Source organism: Eleutherodactylus coqui, chromosome 2 (assembly GCF_035609145.1).
Source record: "Eleutherodactylus coqui strain aEleCoq1 chromosome 2, aEleCoq1.hap1, whole genome shotgun sequence".
Taxonomy (NCBI): Eukaryota; Metazoa; Chordata; class Amphibia; order Anura; family Eleutherodactylidae; genus Eleutherodactylus; species Eleutherodactylus coqui.
In genome coordinates, this window is record NC_089838.1 from 235466989 (window position 1) to 235489620 (window position 22632).

The window sequence follows — 22632 nt, forward strand, 5'->3', positions numbered from 1 at the left end:
AGGCTTCACACAAGAAACGGCTTTGCCACTTCCTGCATTCTCCATATAGCGCTCACTGAGCACTATGTAGTCTGTAAAAGAGAAGGCAGAAGCAGTTCAACTATTTGGGTCCTTCACCTAGTCTGAAACCAGAGGACCCGACCTGCTCCTGCTTCATTGCAGGAGTTTTAATTCTGCGCTGTATTTTTACTATAGTGTGGGATTAAAAACTCAGGGCCAAGTGCCGTATATTTACAGCACTTAATCCTTAAAGGGTTAACATAGCTTAAAATAATTAACAATAAGCAAACGACATTTGAATATATATATGTCCCACTGAAGTAAATGCTTAGCGACGCTGTCCACACTTCAAGATGTGACAGGGTCGAAATGTTAGGATTGGTGAGGATCCGTAAGTTATTCCCTATCTTGTGCATAAGAGATAATTGCTGTGATGGGAAAAAAAACATTTAAATACTACTGCAACCATATACAATTAAAAGACAAAAGAGGTCACATTATAGCTCTGCACTTGATTAAAACTGACCAACACTTAAACGTTAAACTGGACACAATTATACATCAGGCTAAAAACAAAGTAACATTATACAGCGCTGGCTAGTACCCCGAGCCATGCACACCACACAGCTGTTCAGTTACCCCTATTAGCATAAGTGGGAATCCATGCCAAAGCTGCACAATGCTGTAATTGACCATAAAATGACTGCACAAGATGTACAGAACATGCAGAGCAGGACAGCAACACTTCATACACAGAGCACATCGAAGATGCTCTTATGCCGCAAAGACCGTTTCCTTATCATTAAAGCAGTCTTCCGGAACATGAGAAAAAAAAGCAAAAAAAGACTTAAAATAAAATAAAGAAAAATTGAATAGTTACCAATCCCAGCAGCTCCCCATCCAGTGTTACAGCCAGCCGTATGGAACCCAAAACCCCCCAGGATAGGTAAGTATTCCATTTTCCTTCATCTTAAGCCCGTTAACTTTTTTTTTTTTATGCCCTGAAAAACTGCTTTAATTAGAATTATGGAGGGGCGGGGGGTGTAAATCTGTCATACAATATGCTACAATTATATCATGCTGAAACTTTGTTTCTTTTCAAGACGTTAAAAACGGAGCTGTAATGCTGGCTACTTGACACGATTGTCAGTGTGAATGAGGCCCAAGAGAACATTCGTGGTCACCGGTTTTCAAAACTTTGCAGATTTCAAGTATATTTGGCCATTTCAGTCTTTGCCATTTTGAGTATTTTTTTGCCAGAATCAGGCATAGAACGTATCTCAAATAAAAATAAAATAAAGTTACACAAAACTTTACAAACCTCCTCTTTCTTAGATCTATTCCTAGTGTTGGTTACCAAAAAATTGCATGAAAATGGAAAGTGTGAACTATGGTTTTTGCAGCTTTCTACCAGGTTTGTGGGCAGGGGAAAAACTCCAGCGTCCACATGTTGCACGGTCCAGGGTCTCTAAGGTTTTTCAGACCAAGAAAGCGCTGTAGTTTTATTTTCAGTTCTCAAAGAGTCTGCTTTCTTTTAAAACGGAAAATTCCGTTTCCTCAATCATTTCCATGCATTGTATTCTTTTTATGATCAGCTTTTGTTTTTTGAAGCGTAAACCATATATAGTAGTGGAACACATAAAAGGTACAGTACGCTACAGGAAAGGAGTCCACTAATGTACCCCAGCACCAATCAGTGACAGAGCAGAGTATTTTTGCACCATGCTCCCTTTAATTGTAGGCCTATAGAGCAAATCCCTACAAACAGAACATAAAAGAGTCCTTAAGCCCCCTAGGGCAACTTCCACACTCACCAGTTTTTACTGTGATTAGTGCAGCGTCCCGAACGCTGCGCTAACCACGGTATAGCGCCACTAATAATTTCAATGGGGCCTCGCAGACCAGCGTTTGTATGCAGCGCTAGATTTTCAGGCGCTGTCTGTTCTACTGTTTTGTGATTTAGTACTTTTAACACACCTTGTCACTCATCACAATGATGGGGTGCATTAAACACTATAATATGCATTTGAAAATGGCACACGAAAATGCTGCAGTTTCACGCTAAGTTTTCTGAACACATGTGGGAACAGCCTTATGCCACGCTAACACACAGACTCGCAGCGTTTTGCCGCAGTTTTGATTGGCATTTTCGAACGCAGGTTGCTGCATTTGACAGCGCTTTTTAACGCACGGCATAAATAAGATGGGGTGCGTTAAAAAAAAGCGAAAACGCATAAAAATAGAGCGGACAGTGCTGGTCTGGGAGACTCCATTAAAATTAATGGGAGCATTGTACCGCAATTATGCGAGAGAGGCCTTAAAGCAAAGAGAACTCAAATACAACAAAGGTAATGGAGCAAGGAATCAGAAATAAATATTTTACATAGGGTGTCAATACTTTACAGTCTCCAAATGGCAGTGGGGGGGGGGGGGGGGGAACAGCTGGACCGGAAAGTCTGAGGTAGGGGTCTTCAAGAGTTGTGGGAGAGGGGGCTCTATAGCTGATCTATCCCACTGTATAAAAGACAACCAGTTTGTGCTATGCTTGAGAAAGACCCAGTAGAGCGTTGAAACGCATTGCATTCTCTATGTCTGTCACAATAAAATAATGTTATTGAACTTGCTTGGTGGTAACCTTGGTTGCCTACTTTAAGGGGCGCAGGGGAACTTTTTGTTTTCACTTATGGCATACTATCCCACTGTATGACTATACAATAGGAAACGTCACACCTTTCAACTGGAGGTATGCAACTAGAGATCTCAACTCTCAAAATGTGGTGTAAACAAAGCTTTACCATGGCGCATGGAGAAAACTTGAAAACATGCCTGGTCAGGAGAAGGTTAAAGCTAAATTTTGAATTAAAAATGTATTTTCTTTCTAACATTAAAACATGGCTGACTATGCTGACTGACGATATCTATGGGAGCTTCATAAGAGGAACAGTCAATAAGTTCAAAGAATTAAATTTAAGGAAAATAAGATGACAGTTTGGCTCCTGCTTAAGTAGTCAGTAATATTTTGGCAACCCTCAAGCCCAATTTTGGTGCCCAGGCATTTTTAGTCCAAACAGCCTATTGTGGTGTTCAGGGTAAGGTGTCCAGAATGTTACATAGGGTGCTTTTAACTAGAGAAATGATGATTTCCTACTAACTACCGATCCGGCATGTGCAGTTCTACAGAAATTGATTGCAATGATTTTCAAATTTGACTCATTGTGGTGAAAAGATAAGACTTCTTTATCTAAATGTTCTGTTTAACTGAAATCTGCAAGGAAATACTTTATTTTCAATTTGCATAGATAATATTTCTTTCACAGGCGACAATTATTTCCCTTGGCCCAATTAAACACTGGGGAAAAAAACAAAGAAATACCGAGCACAAAGACTGATCACACATGCCTGAAAACTAACTGCAGTAACATAAATTTGGGCCATGCAAGCTACTATACTGCAGATGGAGTTGGGAAAATACAGGATTCAATGCTGTCATTGCTGTGCCTTCTGTAAGTCTAACCTAAGACTGCATTCACATGGCCATAAGTTGGGCTTATTTTAGCATCCATATTACGACCACAACACCCGCACGCCTGACAGCTCAAATGAAGAAGTCCAGTTCAGTAGAAACGTGGGAGTCTGGGTGTTGGCACTCACAATATAGTATTGTGAAAGTACCTATATGGAACTATTACTACAAGATTATTGAAATAATTCAAAGTTGAGTATTGCTGTTCATTGAGGGCGCCTTCACACTGGCAAGAATATTGTGCGGGATTTGTGCGTTGCAAGACGCACAAATATGAAACCCATTCTTTTGAATGGGTTCATTCACACTTGCGAGGTTTCCCTGCATGGCACCGCATTGCCATGCGGGAAACAAATCGCAGCATGTCCAATGTTTTAGCGATATCGCTCATAGTTTTCACTGTTCAGTGATGAGGGAACAGTGATGAGTGAAGGAATCCCCTGCCACTGCTGTCACAGCAGTCGCAGAGGATTGCGATCTTCTCCAATTGATTTCAATCGGGCAAGAGCTGCTGCTGCTGGCCCTATTAAAAACACACACACACAGTTATCTACAGGGACATGATCACATCTTCTGATTTTGGGCCTCACACTGCTACTAAGTGTCCGACTCCACCAGCTTGACCTGCACTGACAACACACTGCTGGTGGAGGAGTTGGGTGCTTTGCAGCAGCGTGAGGGACCAGAATATGTGATAACCTCTGTGCAGATAACAGCCTGGAGTTACAATGCGGTGGCCATGGACTGGGGGCACTTTCTCTCGGGTACTTCTCTACAGTGGCAAGGGGGGCCTCTGGGCTTCCCCTTGCTTAGGTGCTAGGCCGCAACTGTGATTCCAATGGCTACACCACTGTTCATGATCTGTAGTGATGGCTATTGAAGTTTGGACAATGCTCAGTAGGCTAAATCAAAAGTCGCAACTTTCGACTGGTAAAATAAACCAGGAGGAGGATACGGTATTAGTGCATCTTGACGCCACCAGGAAGTCCTGGTGGAGCCAAGATTGACAGCCAGGCGACGCCCCCTGTTGCTGATCGGCTGCCTAGAAGCGCAGTAACGATTAGTAGCAGCAACCCCCCGACACTGAAAGCGCACCGCGGCCTCACGAAACATGTACCGCAGCAATGGGCTTCCCCGGCGGGGACAGAAGACGGAACCCCCGTAAGTGCAGAAGTGCAGGTTCAGCAGCAGCGACAAACAATTTCCTTAAGCTGTCTTCCCGACGCCTCTGCCGCACAAGCGCGCTTCCCCTCACCTCCGTTTGTTCCGTGCTGTGGAGCGGCCATCATGGACCACACAGGCGGCGGACATCACTAAGCTGCCAGACGGCTGCCGGGACGCAGCAGAGAGCCGTCGGCCGCCCGGAGCTGTCAGCTGTTAACCCGCACATCCAATGGGTGACGCCAGCTCTGCTCACACTGCTATGTGCAGCGTGTGGATGAATTTGTTGCCACCCTGCAGGCTTAGGCTGAAGCTTACTTTTCTTCTGAAACTTACATTATTAGATGTTCATGCTGCCGTGTTACACCTCCAACATGACAGCATTTACAGCTCATAATGTAAGGCTAAGAAGCTAAGTATCCTTGCAGTGGTGGCACAAATCAGCAGTGATCCACAGTGTGCTGGTAGGACCTTGCTGCCTTGGCCCTATCGGCAGCTAGGGGTGTGACAGGGGTGTTCCTCCTGTCAAACCCCTAGCTTCTGGTGGTGTCAAGATAAACTAATACCGGAGGATACATACTGCACTATCCTTTGTAGTCAATAGTACACATCTTCCACAAAAGATCATGTCATTTTACTACTACCTGACAGACACAAAGCATCGAGGCTCATGCATTGCTTGGTAACATCTGAATTATTGATATTGTGATTAGTAAACAGGGACGGCTAACAGTACAACACCGAGACTCTGGATGTCTTTGCACTAGCAAAATCATAATAATAAAATGCACTTAAAGGGGTTGTCTCATGAAATCAAGTGGGGTTATATACTTCTGTATGGCCATATTAATGCACTTTGTAATATACATCGTGCATTAATTATGAGCCATACAGAAGTTATTCACTTACCTGTTCCGTTGCTAGCGTCCTCGTCGCCATGGATCCGTCTAAAAATCGCTGTATTCTGGCAATTTTAGACGCGCTTGCGCTGTGCGGTCTTCTGTGCGGTGAATGGGGCCGCTCGTGCCGGAGAGCTGGTGCTCGTAGCTCCGCCCCGTCACGTGTGCCGATTCCAGCCAATCAGGAGGCTGGAATCGGCAATGGACCGCACAGAGCCCACGGTGCACCATGGGAGAAGACCCGTGGTGCATCGTGGGTGAAAATCCCGGCGGCCATCTTAGTAAGGTAAGGAAGAAGCGCGGGGATTCGGGTAAGTACTAAACATTTTTTTTTTTAACACATGCATTGGGTTTGTCTCGCGCCGAACGGGGGGCCTATTGAAAAAAAAAAAAAAAAAAAACGTTTCGGCGTGAGACAACCCCTTTAAAGTTTTGCTAAACTGCACTGACAAGTATTTATACGCTACTGTATAAAACCTAACAGGCATTGCCTCCATTTATATGTCAGAACTCTTCATGCCAACGTGGCTGCTATGGGCTTGCTGTTCCTCCAGGATAGAAATGCACAATGCAAGTGAGTAGAAGTCACAATCTAACTTCTTATTCACAGATCCAGCTATGAGAATTTTAATATTGGGTGTGCCAAGGAGCCAATGTAACGTCATCTTCACTTATTCGGCTGTCTGGTTGAAGTTACATTCAGGGTGCAGAGGTTAAGCCAAGATCCCTTCCACAGTCACAGTCCAACACTTCCAGATAATCAAAATACTTAATCAGCTTACACTGAAAGAGTGCTGCACTAAGTAATATGGAAAGTATTAACACCGTCCAACAGCAAGAATGTGGCTTGTAATAATTTACAGATATTGTGGACCCAGAGGTCTTAAAGGAGTTGTTGAGATTAGAAAACTCATTGTCATATAATTAGTTAAGGATCCTTTCTATTAACTCAGAATTCCTATCTCTTGGACAGGATGGAAAGAGGTTACAAAGAGTATCTCTTGCTATGGAGAATCCCTTTTGTCCTGCATTACACATACAACCTGCTGATTTACAAGGAACCTATGTAATGCTTAATCTCCACTGTTGCAGCATTGCAAGGGAATTGAAAACTTGAAAATTATACACAAAGGCCATCGGCAGACTACTGCCTGCCAAAAACATGTCCCGTCGGGCTGCATCTTTTGGCTATGGTCGGCTGAAAATTTAAGTGTATGGCATGGTCAGCAGAATTTGGCTAATGATTTGCAAGTTTACGGAAGTTTTTTTTTTTTCTTAAAAGGGTCAATCTGGCAAATACATATTTTTGCATACCTGCCCTAGCTCACCCGATTGCCTGCCATGTTCTGGAGATCTCCACTGTGTATTGCAGCCACTTGCATGCAGCGCAGCCTCCTGTCTGATCTTATCAGACACCATCTTGACATAGTTTTCACTTTGACATCAATCTCATGATGCACAAGCACAGCATCACATGACCAGCTACAAAACTGTACCACGAGGTGTCTGGGTGTTATGGCCATACTAAGGATGCGAAAATGCAGACATATAATGGGTATGTGAAGCTGACGTTTCAGATTACCAGCCACAGATGCAAATGAATGAACAGGGTTCAGCCCAGTAAAATGAAGAATGGGGCAAGAGAGGTTTTCAAAGCTTAATGATTTTATGAGAATGACCTTTTTAAACACCAAAATTGGTAGAACAGTCAGTATAGTGCGCTTCTTTAAAGTTTTACATTAATGATACTGCCTGCCTGCTTCCATGCCTGTAGAAGAGCTGAAGGGACAAGCAGTCCTTTCATTCTGCTTATCAGTAAGGGTCCGGGGAATGGTCCCCCCACCTATCAAGAATTGATGGCCAGCAATTCTTTTATTCCCTGAAAACCCTTTTGATAGCATGAAATAAGCAATAACTTGTAACAATCAATTTAGTAGATATTATGGTGTTCATATATGCCTTGGGGTTGGGTACCCTGCATATTGGTAGTACACGTGGCATAATATAAATGCATGTTTAAAAAAAAAAGAAAGAAAAACAAAAAAAAAAGCTACTTACCAAGCATTTTCGTCTTATTACAAATCATTGTAGAATCTGGTGAACACCCCACAAAGCTACGGTACAACCTGTAAATGATGAAAATGGACATTAATAAAAAACGTAGACATCTGATAGAGAGAGATATATATAGCACTGCAACAATGAAAGCAAGAATAAAGGCAAACTGTAAAATTCTATTTCAATGTTCGCTTTTCTGATCTTCGGTCCAACATAAAAACGCATACAGCAAATGTCGTATTGTTGTACACTTTCTTCCATAAAGCAGTCATATGATTTTCAGCATGAAGGAGCCCACGGGATGAAAAGTTCTAAATATCAAAGGACTTGGTGAAGTAAGAAAAAGTGCAACGACTGCAACTCACAAGAAAGAAGATTCCCTGTCTATGTCTGAGTGCCTGCTATAATATACTCAATCACAGTCAGCTGCTGTTAGCTATATGACTGACCAGGAGGAAAGGACTCTGCTGTATGTTGCAATATTACTAACTTCTAATCTATCTTTATACAACCTGGGAAAACCACAACCACGGTGTAAATGACCAATCACTTGGCTTACAGTTTGACCAATGAGATCAGCAAGCAGTATAGACATATACACAAGCCAACATCTATATACACTACCGATCAAAAGTTTTTGAATATCCCACATTTTCCCAGTTATTTTTTACATTAACGCCTTCGTGACCAAGCCAAATTTTGGAAATCTGGCATGTGTCACTTTCATATAAAATAACTCCGTAAAGGTTTTGCATATCCAATTGATTCTGACATTGTCCGTTTTTACCATCTACATGAAGTACAATAAGTGGTGGAAAAACAGATAGAATTTGTGTATATTTATTAAAAGCATGACATTTTTAAAAAAGCTGTCATTTTTTTCACATTTTCAACTGCAATATCTCAAATATGTGCAAACATACTGTACAAATTTTTGATAAGATATACATTTCCATCTGTTTACTTTATTCTAGAAACACATTTGAAAAACTTTAGCTTTTTTTAACCATTTAGGAGACGTACGAAATTAACATGAATTATTAACATTTTTAGGAACATTTTGTTTTCCTACACCTCTTTGCTAGCCGACAGTAGGGAGATTTTAAACATCCTGGGCTCTCCTTCCTTCTGCGCATTCGCTCATCATTTTGCCTTTTAGCGGGCATGTGCAGAAGCCAACGGCAGGTCCTTCCAGCAATAGATCGCCATGTGACATCGCGGAGACCAGAGGTGAATAGTTTGATGAGACTAACTTTCTTTAAACTTTTATGTGATCGCCATTATTCGTGGCCCCAAGGGGCAGCTAGTGCTGCAATAGTAGGGAGCTGTCACACTCACAGACATAGCAGCTTTAGCCTACAGGGCCACTGCATTTTTGGTTCAAAATATTTTTATTCACAAATTTTCAGAACATATCATTTGTGCACATGAGCTCGGGTCAATACTTATCAATATATTTAAACTCTGGTAGTTCATAAACAGCCTGCTATAGGTATATCATAAGATAAAATACAAGAAATAGAAAACAAAAAAAGAAATGAAACAAATAAAGGGCCACTGTGTTTTTATGGCCCTGTATTTTGAAGCCCAGGCACCCAGAGGAGGTGAAAACATGATGGGTGGTCACTAAGGGGTTAACAGTCCAAGTCCAGCAAATAACATGAAATGGTTCACAAGAAAGTTATAAGCATAAAAATATTATGAAATTTTAACCTGATACGCAACAATAGTCTGAATTTAAGGATTTTAACCAAGGGCCTTTTTTCAGGGAACACATCCAGGACAGCTGCTCTGCAGCACTGAAAGCAAATTATGGTTTGAAATTGGATGTAAACTATTCCTACAGGTGTCTCATCTTTTGTAGATTTTCAAACCCTCCAATTCTACATAACTGCTGGAACAGACTGCATTACATCACTCTTTAGGGCAGGATTTGGACGGTTTCGCTCTTCAGGACAGAACTCATTGCTCTCATAATGGTAAGAAAAAAGCAAGTAGGCAATTAAGTTTGGATAATCGGTGCCTCACTGCCCAAAATCTTCAAGCACAGCTTAAAGCAGCAAAAAATATACAAGCTTCCATTTCAACTGTGAAGAGAAGATTTCTATCTATAGGTTTGGCAGGTAGAGTATCAGTAAGAAAGCCACTGCTAAGATTGCAAAATAAAACAAAAAGACTTGCCTGGGCCAAGCAACACCTCCAGTGGACTACTGAAGAGTGGAACAAGGTCTTATGGACTGATGAATGAAAAGTTAATATCTTTTGTACGTCACACAGGGGCTTTATATGCCATAGAGTAGGTGAAAGAATAGGTACTGAGTGTGTGACACCCGAACTGTCAAACCTGGAGGAGGAAGCGTGATGGTCTGAGCCCTTTTGCTGGATCCAGAGTTGGCCATTTATACAGGGTGACTGGCACACTGGACAAGAAGGGCTACCACAGCATTCTGATATGACAAGCAACACCCTTTGGTGTACACCTCGTTGGTCAGTCGTCAATGATCCCAAATATACTTCTAGGTTATGTCAGAACTACTTAAGATGACAAGAAGACGCCAGTAGGCTTCAAAGAATGGTATGGCTTGCAGAGTCGCCAGACCTCATTGAGCTTGTTTGGGATGAACAGCACAAAAGGGTGAAACCAAAGCAACCCAAAAGTGCAGCACATTCGTGGGAACTTCTGCAACAATGCTGGGAAGAAATTTCTGAACAGTTGTTGTTAGCAGTTTAGTCGTTCATGACCCTTGGCGACCCATGGTTTTCGGTTTTGCACTGCTTCTTTCAGTTGTGTAATACCCATGCCAGTATCAGCTTTGACATATTCAGCCATTGTGTTCTTTGGTGGACGGGTCTTCTATTACCACTGATCTGTCCAAGCATTATAGATTTTTCTAGCGACTCTGCTCACATTACATGGCCAAAATATGCGAGTCTGAGTCATCTTGCCCTCCAGTGATATATCGAGTCTTATACTATTCAGGACTTCTCTGTTATTCTCGCCATCCCGGGCATACGCAGCAGCTTTCGCCAGCACCACAACTCAAACGCATCAATCCTCCTATCAGCTTTTTTCGCAGTCCAGCCTTCACATCCATACATGGCTATGGGGGAAACGGTGGTTTGCGCTATCCTACATTTAGTTGCCTTGCCGATATCCCTACTTTTTCAGATTTTGTCCATGTTTAGTATCGTGCTTCGCCCCATTGCTATCATACATTTTATCCATGGCATAGATTCTGCAGCCTGGTCAAGTTTTGAGCCAAGGAAGGTGAAGTCTTGCATGCATTCTATGACCTCATTGTCAATTTTGATTTGAATTTGGCCATTTTTTGCAGTTGTCATCATTTTAGCCTTCTTTAAATTCAGGTAGAGGCCCAATTTTTCACTTTCGGTTTTAATCTTACATATTAGCTGTTTCAGACTTGCTACTGTTTATGCAAGCAGAGTTGTGTCACCCGCATAATGGAGATTGTTGATGGGTTTTCCACCTATTTTCACCCCGATTTCCAATTCGTTTAGGTCTATTTTACGCATGATCACTTCCACATATAGGTTAAACAAGAAGGGTGAGAGGATGAAGCCCTGTCGGACGCCTTTGCCGATCCTAAAACAATCTGTGTCACCATACTGTGTTCTCACAGTAGCTTCTTGATTGGTATAAGTGTTTTTATTAGCTTGACTAGATGTGCAGATACGCCCAGCTCTTGTTGGGCTATGGCAGAGCTTGCCATAGTCGACGCAGTCAAAGGCCTTGATGTAGTTGATGAAGTACATGTAGATATTCTTTTGGTATTCTCAAGCTTTTTCCATTGCAGGTTTGCAATATGGTCGTGGGTGCTGTGTCCTCGACAGAATCCTGCCTGTGCATCAGAGAGTGACGCTTCAACTACTGAACTCAGTCTTTCCTGTATAATTTTGAGTAGGATCTTGCTTGCATGTGGAATGATGGCTATTGTTCGGTAGTGTGAGCAATTCTGGGAGTTGCCTTTCTTTGGTAGAGGGATGAAGACAGATCTTTCCCACTCCTGTGGCCATTGTGTGGATGCCCATACAGCTTGGCACAGCGCTGTGATGGTTTTCACTGGTACTGGCAGCAATAGCTCTGCCAGAATGTTATCTATGCCTGGTGCTTTATTTTTGGCTAGTTGTTTCATTGCCATATCCACTTCTGACTCCATAATGGAGGACTCAAGTATCTGAATGCAATTGTAGAAACAATGCCTTGATTGTGCCTAAGCTGTTCAAAGTGGCCATCTCTAGCTGATTTAAGAGTCAAAAATCTAGATTTAACTTGCTAAAACAAAGTTAATCCATTATTTTTATTAATCTAAACTTGTTTATTTGTTCAGCGCTTTCATTTTAACCCCTTATGACAGCCTCATCGCCTTTTTACGTCCTAGCTTTGTGCGCCTTAATCCTCAGGGACGTAAAAACATGCATCCTCTGAGGACTAAAGTCACATGGGCTGTGGACGTGACCGCTCCATGGTGTTGGTTCCCGGAGGAAGCCAACAACATGGAGCAATCATGGCAGGCCACGGGAGGAACCCACACTCCCGGTAATGAGATCAGCGCAGATCACAATAAAGTAAATAAAAAGTTTTCAAAAGTTAGAGTTTTAGCAGCTCTCATGGATCGGAGCCATGAGGGGGACTAAAACTACTCACCCTCATCCTCTGTGATGCAAAACCTTTACAGAGTTATTTTATGTTAAAGTGACATGTCAGATTAGCAAAATTTGGCTCTGTCACTAAGGCGCAAACAGGCTTGGTCACTAAGGGGTTCAAGTACATTTGAGACAAACTGTGTATATATCAATCATAACTGAAAAGAAAATTGAGGCGTTCTAACACATTTGACTGATAACCTACATACATTCAGGCAACAAAATGTAACACTGAATTGGTCAGTCTGACACTTTATCAGACGTGGTTATAGTTCTCAACTGTACTTACCCAATCAAGGATGCATTACAGACCACAAAAAAGGGTTTCCTGTCTCTTTCCTAGTAGTGTATGTACCTAAAAGAATGACTCATTTGTAGGAAACGGCTACGCAATTTACCAATACGGGAATTAAGGTATTCAAAGTAATGTAGAGCATGAAAAATAAATAAGAGTTTAAGGCGAACTACAAGATGGTCATCAGGCCAAGCAGTGTAAGTGACAGCGAAAACATGAATAATACATGCAGGCAAAGACAGGTGTAAAGGGAATAGATTCCACGCATAAAAACACCTTTCCTTTCAAACTGAGTCATCTGGAAACTAGAAACTAAGGTAAATTTAAGTGTTTATGCCGTCTCCAATTTATTTTCCATATGCATTAAGAAATAACAACGAGGCTCAAGTTTTGCAAAAAAAGATCAAACTCTAGTCTTTAAAATTGGCATACAGACTTGCCCTGTGTGATGTCTGCTGTGCAAGGTTTGGGTTAAAAAAAAAAAATTTCAAATTTTTTCAAATGCATAGAAAAAGTTAACAAAAAGGACAACAAGAAAAACCTCTGGTCACCTGGACTGTGCAGCATCTAGTACTACTACAAAGTATCCAAACCCCAATTCATTCTGCACAGGACAACATGGAGAGTAAGGGGAAAAAAACGACTTTTACCTTTTGCTAATTAAAGGCTATCAACTTGCAATTGCTGGAATACTCACTCGTGGGATCCCTACCAGTCAGATGATCAAAGTGAAATTGGCATCTTCACTGTAGTACTGTGTGACATTGTCTAGTACCATAGGTCAGCCCAGCTCCCTTGCATAGAATGAACTGCAGCAACACACAGTCACAAGTATATGGCCATCGTGGGGGCCTGAACCCGCACTGATCACACGTTGATAGCCTTTTCTTTTCTAATTTATACAAGTGTTCTGAAATTTTACATTGATCGTCTATCCTGGTGGGTAAGCTGCAGTACCAGACACACACACACACCTTTGGATGTTGCAGTAACAGGTACTGGAGGGAAGGGGGTGTAGCACCGCTGTCACACACTGATGGCTTATCCATATCCTGTCCTAACCCCCTATTTTAAAGTGACCATCTAGTCCCCCCATTTCTTTAAAAAAAAGAAATGTAATACTCCCCTAGGCCTTTTTCCTCTTCACAAGAGCCAAAGGAAAATGGAGAAGGCTGCAGATGTTGGCGAGCGGCGTCACCAGCTGTACTCACCATTGACATAGACTGTGCTGATGTTTAATTACAGGCATTAGCATAGTCTCAAACATCTGCATTAATCTGCAAGTAATGGCCACCACCCAGCTTGTGCTTGTCCTATATAGAATTAAACATTCTGACGTCATATTCGAAGTTACTAGTCATTCTAGCATGTTTTTTCCCCATAGTGGTTACAGATGTAATGATGGCCTCACCGCTTCTCTCACGATAGGAGCTAAAGGAGAAGGACACTATCCAGAATTAAATGGGTGTGGGTACTTGTCAATCAGTGGGGGCCTTGGCACCCAGGCCTGAACAGATACAAACGTCTGACATACTGTACCGATTGGACTAAAAACAAAGTTCTGCACAGATGCATCTGCATTTTAACATAGTAATTCTGGTTTTGTATTAAAAAGTAAGAAACGTCTTATCTGAACTGTGAAGAGTAGGCATTTCCATTTCATGCCAACAGATGGGCGATACTGAATGTTTACTTGTTCTCTACTACTTCTATAAAAGAATACATCCTTCCACAAGCTCTGCAAACGAGTAAGATCTAAACTGCGTTGGCACTCACCCGAGGATAGTATTCTATACCACTTACAATAAGTGCCATATTATTGGCTATAAACATTACCTAACACTTTTATACCAGTCCCTGAAGGGGAGAATTAATATGTGGGCAGCAGACATAAACAACTAATACAATAAAGACTTGATGCAAAGACTGTATCCATAATAATATTTGGCTCAAACACCCACAGCATCAAATAATTCAATTGGACAGTATGTTTTTCTTGGCTTTTAACACTTTAAGGCTGGGTTCACACGGAACGCAATTGCCGCGGAATGTCCGCACGGCAATTCCGCTCGCAGCTTCTAATCCCAGGATTACCCAGCAAAGTGCTAAATTCTCGTCCACATGCTGAGGCCAAGCCACACTGAAACTGACATGCTGCGCGGAAAACAAAGACGCGGCACGTCAACTCTTTTTTTTTCCCGCAGCGGCCTCTCTGTGGGGAGAGATGGCCGGAGCAGAGATGCAGGGGGCGAAGCCGCTCCAAAACCCTTAATGCTACAGGACATACAGTTACGTCCTGCAGCTTCAGGGTATGTATGGAGAGAGAACGCAGGTCGATCTGCTCCATACAATGCGAAGCCAGATGTTTCTTACAGCCAACACCTGCCTGCAACAGCTCAAACAAGCTGCGCCGCTCATCGGAGCTGTTAAGCCTTTAAATAACGCTGTCATTTCTGACAGCAATATTTGAATGCCTCGATGATTTTCGGGGGTTCTGCACTGTCTTCCCCCGTAAAAAGATTGCAGGTTGCCGTGCGGTTGTCATGGCACCCAGTGGCCTTCTGAAAGGAATGTGATAATAAAAGCAGCATTATGACATACCTAAATTCCAAATTACCGGTATTTAATTTCTGATAATAAATTACCTGGTGCATCTCCATGAAGATGGATCCTATCTCTTTAGGTCCCAATGAAGAAATTGGAAGATTACAGTAGCTGAAAAATAAAAAAAGAGGAACTTAAATTCACTTTGAAAGTACCACACAAGTTTTATACACAGTATTTAGGGAAGGAACCCTTTGTCATGTATAGAGCTGAACAAAGTTGTATTTACATGAGTAAGTTCTCCATACGAGTTTTGTGCATTGTGAGATGCACGGAAAGAGAGCTCATTGTTTTATTTTTATGTGATTTTGCAGTAAACTTATTATTTCCTATGGAAATTTTTGAAGAAAAAATAAATAAATAAAAAATAATATATATCACATGTTCAGCGCTGCTAGGCTCTTGCGAACCGCAATGCATTCACATAGAAATACAGCCTAAAATCAGTTATACACAGGAATTGTAGCAGTTGAATTTTTTTCATAGTAAAAGTCCTAAAAATACCTTTTAAAACTTTTTTACTTTCATGTTAGCCTCTTGCTGCTGCTAACTTGTGCTGCTGGGGGGTGGGCTCTGGACAGAATCGGTCTCCTTCCACCTCTGGCAGCTGTCAATATATTCCCTTCTTAGTTCCTCTGCGGAAGTTTTCTCAGCTATACTGAAACACTGCTGCAGAGCTCTGATGCCTCCCCAACAAGCAGGGCAGAAAGTAGTTTTCATGGGCTAATCTGTGTGGGGAGAATGCTTGAGCACATGTGTCCTCTAGATCAGGGGTCCCCAACCACCGGTCCGCAGACCGGGGCCGGGCCGTTAGGTGCTTAGTGCCGGTCCGCGGCACCGCCGGGAACTTTTCTTCTAAACATAAGGCCCGCGGGCCGATTCCGGCCCACTGCCTCGTGTTATGTGGCCCGCGGCGTGCCGACGCCGCTCAGCACTGAAGCGATTACCAGCGGGGGCGCTGCAGCTCCCCGCTGGTGATCACGCTGATCCCGGTGCACACTGAGGTCTGTGTGCAGCCAGGATCCGGGTCCCCTGCTCATTAGTTCCGCAGGAGAGGACTCGGGGAGGAAGCATGCCGGGCTGCACACTGACGTCAGGGCAAGCAGAGAGCGACGCTGACAGCAGGGAGGAGGTAAGTATATGGGTTGGGGGGGGTGCTTATTACTAGGTGGGGTTGCTTACTACTGGGGGGGGGATGGTTGTTACTGGGGGGGGGGACTGCCTATTGCTGAGGGGTGGGGGCTGCCTGTTACTGGGGGGGGGCTGTCTATTGCTGAGGGGTGGGGGCTGCCTGTTACTGGGGGGGGGGGGCTGCTTACTACTGGGGGAGACTGACTATTACTGAGGGGTGGGGGCTGCCTGTTACTGCGGGGGGGGGGGGGCTGCTTGTTACTGGGGCGGGGCTGCTTGTTACTGGGGAGGGGCTGGTTATTACTGGTGGGGGGGGCTGCTTATTACTGGGGGTGGGGGGCTGCTTATTACTGGGGGGGCTAGGAGATAAATTATATGCTGCCCTATGTGTGTGCTGGGGGGGGGGGGGGGATAGATTATATACTGCCCTATATGTGTGCTGCCAGGCGGAGGGGGGGGGATATATTATACTGCCCTATGTGTGTACTGCTAGGACATTCTAAATGTCATAATTAAATAAGTATGCACTAAACTCCAACCCCCTTCATAACCCCGCCCCATATAACCAAAGCCCCGCCCATGTCCCACCCTGCCGGCCCTTGTAAAAATGTTCTTGCTTGAAGCCGGTCCCTGGTGCCAAAAAGGTTGGGGACCACTGCTCTAGATCTCTGCTCATTAGGTGGATGTGCATTTTCCTATACAGAGAATACTTGGTGGCACCCCTTTTCAGTAAGTAAATATTAGTCTTAAGCCTCTTTCACGTGTGCGACAGCAATATTGCCGCTACAAAATCATGGCAATATCGCAGCTGCGTTCCTGCGATTTTGTAGCGTCAGTGATGCGTTTTTCTTTGCTGCTGCTAGCAATAAAAAAAAAAAAAAATGGCAAGAAGGTTAAGCCCTTTCCCCTTAAATAAGCCCTAGCTTCTTTCCCTGGAAAAAAAAGGGGAATACTTACCTAGCAGGCTCGGTCAGGGTCCTCCCGCTGCTCTCGGGAGCTCCGTGGGGCGTCCTGCAGTCCTCGTTCACCAAATAACATTACTTCTTGGTTGCGGGATTTAGGGGGAAAAAAACACCTCCAGGTAGCGATGGCTCTGATTGGTTTATCGAGTGCTACATTTATCGGCTGAGCAAAGTTTGAAGAACCAATCATGTTGTGGAGGCGGGATTTTTGAATTGACTAATCAATGCTGCTGCTCAGCCAATTCATAAATCCTGCCTCCACAATGTGATTGGTTCTTCAAACTCTGCTCAGCCAATCAATGCAGAGCTGGAAGAACCAATCACAGCCCTCACATTGGTTAATCCAGCGCCACTCAGCCAATAGATGCTGCGCTCGATGAACTAACGTGAGGGCTGTGATTGGTTCATCCAGCTCTGCATTGATTGGATGAGCAGAGTTTGAAGAACCAATCACAGCCCTCCCGTTGGTTTATCGAGTGCAGCATCTATTGGCTGAGTGGCGCTGGATGAACCAATGTGAGGGCTGTGATTGGTTCTTCAAGCTCTGCATTGATTGGTTCTTCAAACTCTGCTCAGCCAACCACATTGTGGAGGCAGGATTTATTAATTGGCTGAGCCACGGCATTGACTGGCCAATTCATAAGTCCCACCTCCACAACCTTATTGGTTCTTCAAACTCTGCTCAGCCAATTAATGCAGAGCTGAATGAACCAATCAAAGCCCTCGCATTGGTTCATCGAGCGCTGCACTGATTGGTTCATCGAGCTACTCAGACAATCAAAGCCATCGCTTCCTGGAGGCGGGATTTTTGAATCCTGAAACCAGGAAGTGATCTTCTGTGGGTGAACGAGGACTGCAGGAGCCTGGTGGAGCTCCTGACAGCAGCGGGAGAACCCGGACCGAGCCTGCTAGGTAAGTATTCCCTTTTTTTTTTTTCAAGGAATGCAGCTATAGCTTATTTTAGGGGTAGGGAAATGTATTGCATCGCACAAAAATCACTAGTTCGTGAGTTGCGATGCGATAAACAAGGAGGCTTTATAGGGAAACACGGGCTACAAAAAAAAACAAAAAACGCTAATCACTCAAATATGGAGCATGTCGTGATTTTTTTTTTCTCACAACATAGCATCACAGAAAACATTGCAAGTTTGAAGAAACCCATTGGAAAGCATGGGATTCACATACATTTGTAGCACTGTCGAACCGCGGGAAAGTCACGCGGTTTTGTTGCCTGTGTGAAAGCAGCCTCAACCAGATCATTTTTTTAATGTGTTAAGACTTCATTCACATAAGCGTTTTCGTATTCCTGCTCCATTATGGAAGCAGGAGTACACCCACTGGCTGAACAGATCTGGCTGGAACCAAAAGGTGCAGAACGGACCCCAGCGACTATAATGAGATCCACTGAGCTGTCTGGCATTTTACAGGATGAAGTAGCGCTGCATGCAGCACTATCTCAAACTGTATTTTAATGGAAATGAGTAAAGGAGACTCCAAAATGAACCTCTGACACTGATGTGAAAAAGCCCTTAAACACAAAATAGGTTTATAATTTGGTCCTTTAGTTAAATGAAGTCAATGGAGGGAATGTACTAAAGACCGGCAATATTAAACCAGTCTTTAGCAGCAGTAATTAATTTGAAGGAAGCGTGCCACGTTAAGAGACACAGAAGCAGGCATAGATTTGCGCTATAATTTCCACAACTTTCTGGTTTAAATTCTAGTAAAGGTGTCGAACTTTGGGAGGCCCCGCCCCTTCTATTAATCCCGACCCACTTTCCTGTGGCACTTTGAAAAAGTGATAAAAGAAGTGTAGAAAGAGCTGAAAATTGCAAAGCATTGCACAGCTGTGGCGTGTTGTATAATACGTGTCACAAAACAGCCAAGCATTTAAGATTTTTTTTACCATGGTCTCAAAATCACGTGCCATACTGCTTACCATGTGAGAACACGGGGCTTGGGGAAACCCCATGAATGTGCTGCGACTCACGCACAGCTACAGTGTAACAGCTATTACACTCAGGACATCTCATCTGGGGGCCTGTGTGTCGGGGGAAGTACTCCTTCACTGCACGAACTCCTTCCTGTCCTGCTCAGTACTCTTGGGAAATCTACGGGGACACTTCTGCCCATAAGTGGCCACATTGCCGCCCATGAGCCTCCTTTAACCCTTTCCAATCCACTGTCTGACGTCTTCAGACATTCTGATTGAAGGCTGTACAACTCTGATGTCAGAAGACGTCCGGGAGGGTATTCTTACTGTATATTACTGGCTGCTCTATTGTCGGGGGCCTTTCCAGCATGTCCCATACTGCAGTACTGGCTCTAGCCAGCAGATGGCGCCATTGTATAATGGTAGAAAGAGAGAGCCCCCTAGGAAACCCTGAATCCAAAATTGGATTGCAAAAGGTTAAAAGGAGGGAGTTATGGTGGCCAGGAAAGATTTAGATATGCAAAAGCATCCAAGTAAATAATAGCGTTTTTTTTAGCCAATGACTACACAGTAACATTTGGTCACATGTAAGTCACAGTATAATCATGGGATAAGTGACACAGCCACAGTTTTTCCCTATGAGAAGTAAGGCTGCTGCTGGCGTTCTGACAGTCCAAGAGAGTCTAACCATGTTGGAGTTTTTTGCAGCGATTGCAGGGTTTCCTACCACATTCAAGTGAATGGAGTGGCAGATGCGAGAAGCAACCCTGCCGTGAGAAGTGAGGGGCACACGGGGCCCCATACATCAGCGGAGGTCCTAGTGGTCGGACCCGCACTGATCTATCAGTTTTTACCTATCCAGTGGATGGGTGAAAACTTGATAAAGCTTTAAGTCTCTGGAATAGCAATTTAAAGGGATTGTGTCATCAGAAAATGATCTATTGTATAAATCAAGTTTTAATGTTAAACATGTTGTTAAAAAAACTTTTGGTTGTTTTTGTTTTACTTTTCAACGTCACAATCTAGATTTAAAAAAGAAAGAAAGAAAAACCCTAACATCCTGCAACTTTCACACTAACCACTGACACTTCCTGTTCTGCAAAGAAAACTTTTTAGCAGCTAACATCACCGGCAGGAGGATGATGGAAGGCGACATATTATATTGGAATGTATATGTATGTATGTAGCAGCGCGGATATAAGAACGAGGCACGCTACATCTGCAGTTCAGACCGCTGGCATTCACTTTGAGTAGCTGTGCTACGCAATTAGCGCAGCCGCCGTGCCTAGTAGTGCCGAGCCGCGACTTTATTACGGCTGTAACCTCCTTATCACGAGACGGGTCAGCGGTGTTACATCTGTAGATAACAGAGAATCCCCCATTCACAACAGGTGATGTCATGGCTTATCTACTCCCCCTTCTTGCACACAACGCTCTCCCCTAGAAGTCAATGGGGCAGCTCCTGTCCATTGTGTGAATCTCCCATGAGGCTTCTGTAAGGCATCTCTAAGGTCCCTCTCACATACACCGCTTTTTACAGAGTTTAGAGCAGCGTTTCAAACACTGCTCTGAAGGCTTGTAAACGCCTCCTTTAATATAAATGTAGCTTCGCAGACTCCATTCGAACACGGCCATTTTTGAACGCGGTCTGCTCTATTTTAGTGCTGTTTAACGCTTTCAAACACATTTGAAAACGCTGTAAATGCTGCAGTTAAAACACGGCATTTTATAAACAGTGTGTGTGTGAGAGTGGCCTAAATGCTGTTAAAAAGCAGGCCCAGCATGATAGACAACCCCCCCCCCCCCCCCGCCCCATAGTCACATACAGTGAACGGGAGGAAAAAAAATATACAAATCAGAAAATAAAAACTGATTCGAAAAATGGAACGCGTTTCACTACTTGGTTTTAATTAGTAAAAAAAAAATTGAAGCGATACAGTCCCTTAATAAAAATGGCGCAGTTCACTCCAGGGAAGCCTTTACTTTGAGTGCTGTATAAAATGCCAGTCTAACCTTATTTCCCCCAGTGTCTTTTTTCTGGTGTGTTTTTTTTTTCTTTTTTGTACGAAATAAAAAAAAACAAAAAAAAAAAACCCTGATTTTTCTGGTGACTCCTGTAGGCTTTGTCACATGCAGTTTTTTTCTCTTTTGAGTTTCTGTTTCTATACCAAAGCCTAGGGCAAAACACTACAAAAAAAAGTGCAGACAATGATGCGATTTTGAAAAAAAACACAATGGATCCCAAACTGTGAGGGAAAAAAAACGCAAAAAAAAATGCATTGTCTGTAGGCAGTTTGATATTTTACTTCCGCTAACATCTGGACATAAAAATACCTAAAACATAATATTTTTTTTTTAAAAATGAATAAAAACGTGTAGCTGCAGCGTAAAATATATTTGACTGTGTAGTTACAGCCCCCATCCATGTCTGGGCGCCACTATATATACTGTGCTACACTTAAGGCCCATTTAACGCAACGATTATCGCTCAAAATTCATTCCAACTACCGCGAATGAGCGATAATCATTGCGTGTAAAAGCGAGCAACGTGCGCATTTCATCTGAACGATGATTTTAAGAGGAGCTTAAAATCCATCATTCAGCTGAAGAGAGATCAAGTATCTCTCAACAGACCGCACGCTGTGTTCTCCGTGGAAGCCATAGATTACATTGTATTCTCTCTGCAGCCCTGACGAGAACAATGCAGCTGTGTGCAGAGCCCAGCGTATGTATAATCACACATTGTGCTCTGCAAACAGCTATTGGAGGCCCTTTTCCAGCAAATTAAGATGATAAAGTGTTAATTGGAAGTAGTGCCCATTAACACTTTATGCAAAATGATTGCTAAAACTTTCAATCTTTCAATCATTTGGAAAATTATCTTTGCGTGTAAATGGCCCCTTACTAATACTGATAAAGAGCTCCGCGGTATGAAACACTACAGCAGTATGCGCCATATTCCGGAACAATGCGCACACCTGTGTAAAGATCATGTCTCCTACATACTCCAAATCTCCTGTTCCTGACACACCAAAATGTCATCTGGGTCTCAAAAACTGGTTGTGGGCTTAATAACTTGCATGCAGGGAACCGTTCCTTCAACCAAAAACTGTGGCTACGGCATCGCCGAACCCGCCATCACTAATTGTCTTATTACTCGTCTCGCTACTACTACGCCCTCTACTGCTGAGCTTTAGGAACAGCAAGAGATGTCAGAAGAGGAAACGGATGTCACCACCAACCGCTACAGATTACCTGATCTGGTACCATCTGGTAATATCTCATCTTCCAGACTGCTCTACAAACAATGAGATATTAGGAGCCCGATGAGACATTAGGGGCCCGATGAGACATTAGGGGCCCGATGAGACATTAGGGGCCCGGCTGTAAAATAGGACTCC

At 43.3% G+C, this 22632-nt stretch overlaps 1 protein-coding gene across 1 annotated transcript in view; it reads right to left on the bottom strand.

Moving 5' to 3' along the window:
• Window positions 1–22632, bottom strand: part of ATP8B4 (ATPase phospholipid transporting 8B4 (putative)) — a 211453-nt gene that overhangs the window by 187908 nt on the left and 913 nt on the right. The window contains exons 2-3 of the mRNA XM_066592633.1: window positions 15247–15316; window positions 7642–7709 (exon numbers count right to left, since the gene is read on the bottom strand). Of these exons, the coding sequence (XP_066448730.1) occupies window positions 7642–7669 (28 nt within the window). The 5' untranslated portion in view covers window positions 7670–7709; window positions 15247–15316. The remainder of the gene's footprint in view (window positions 1–7641; window positions 7710–15246; window positions 15317–22632) is intronic.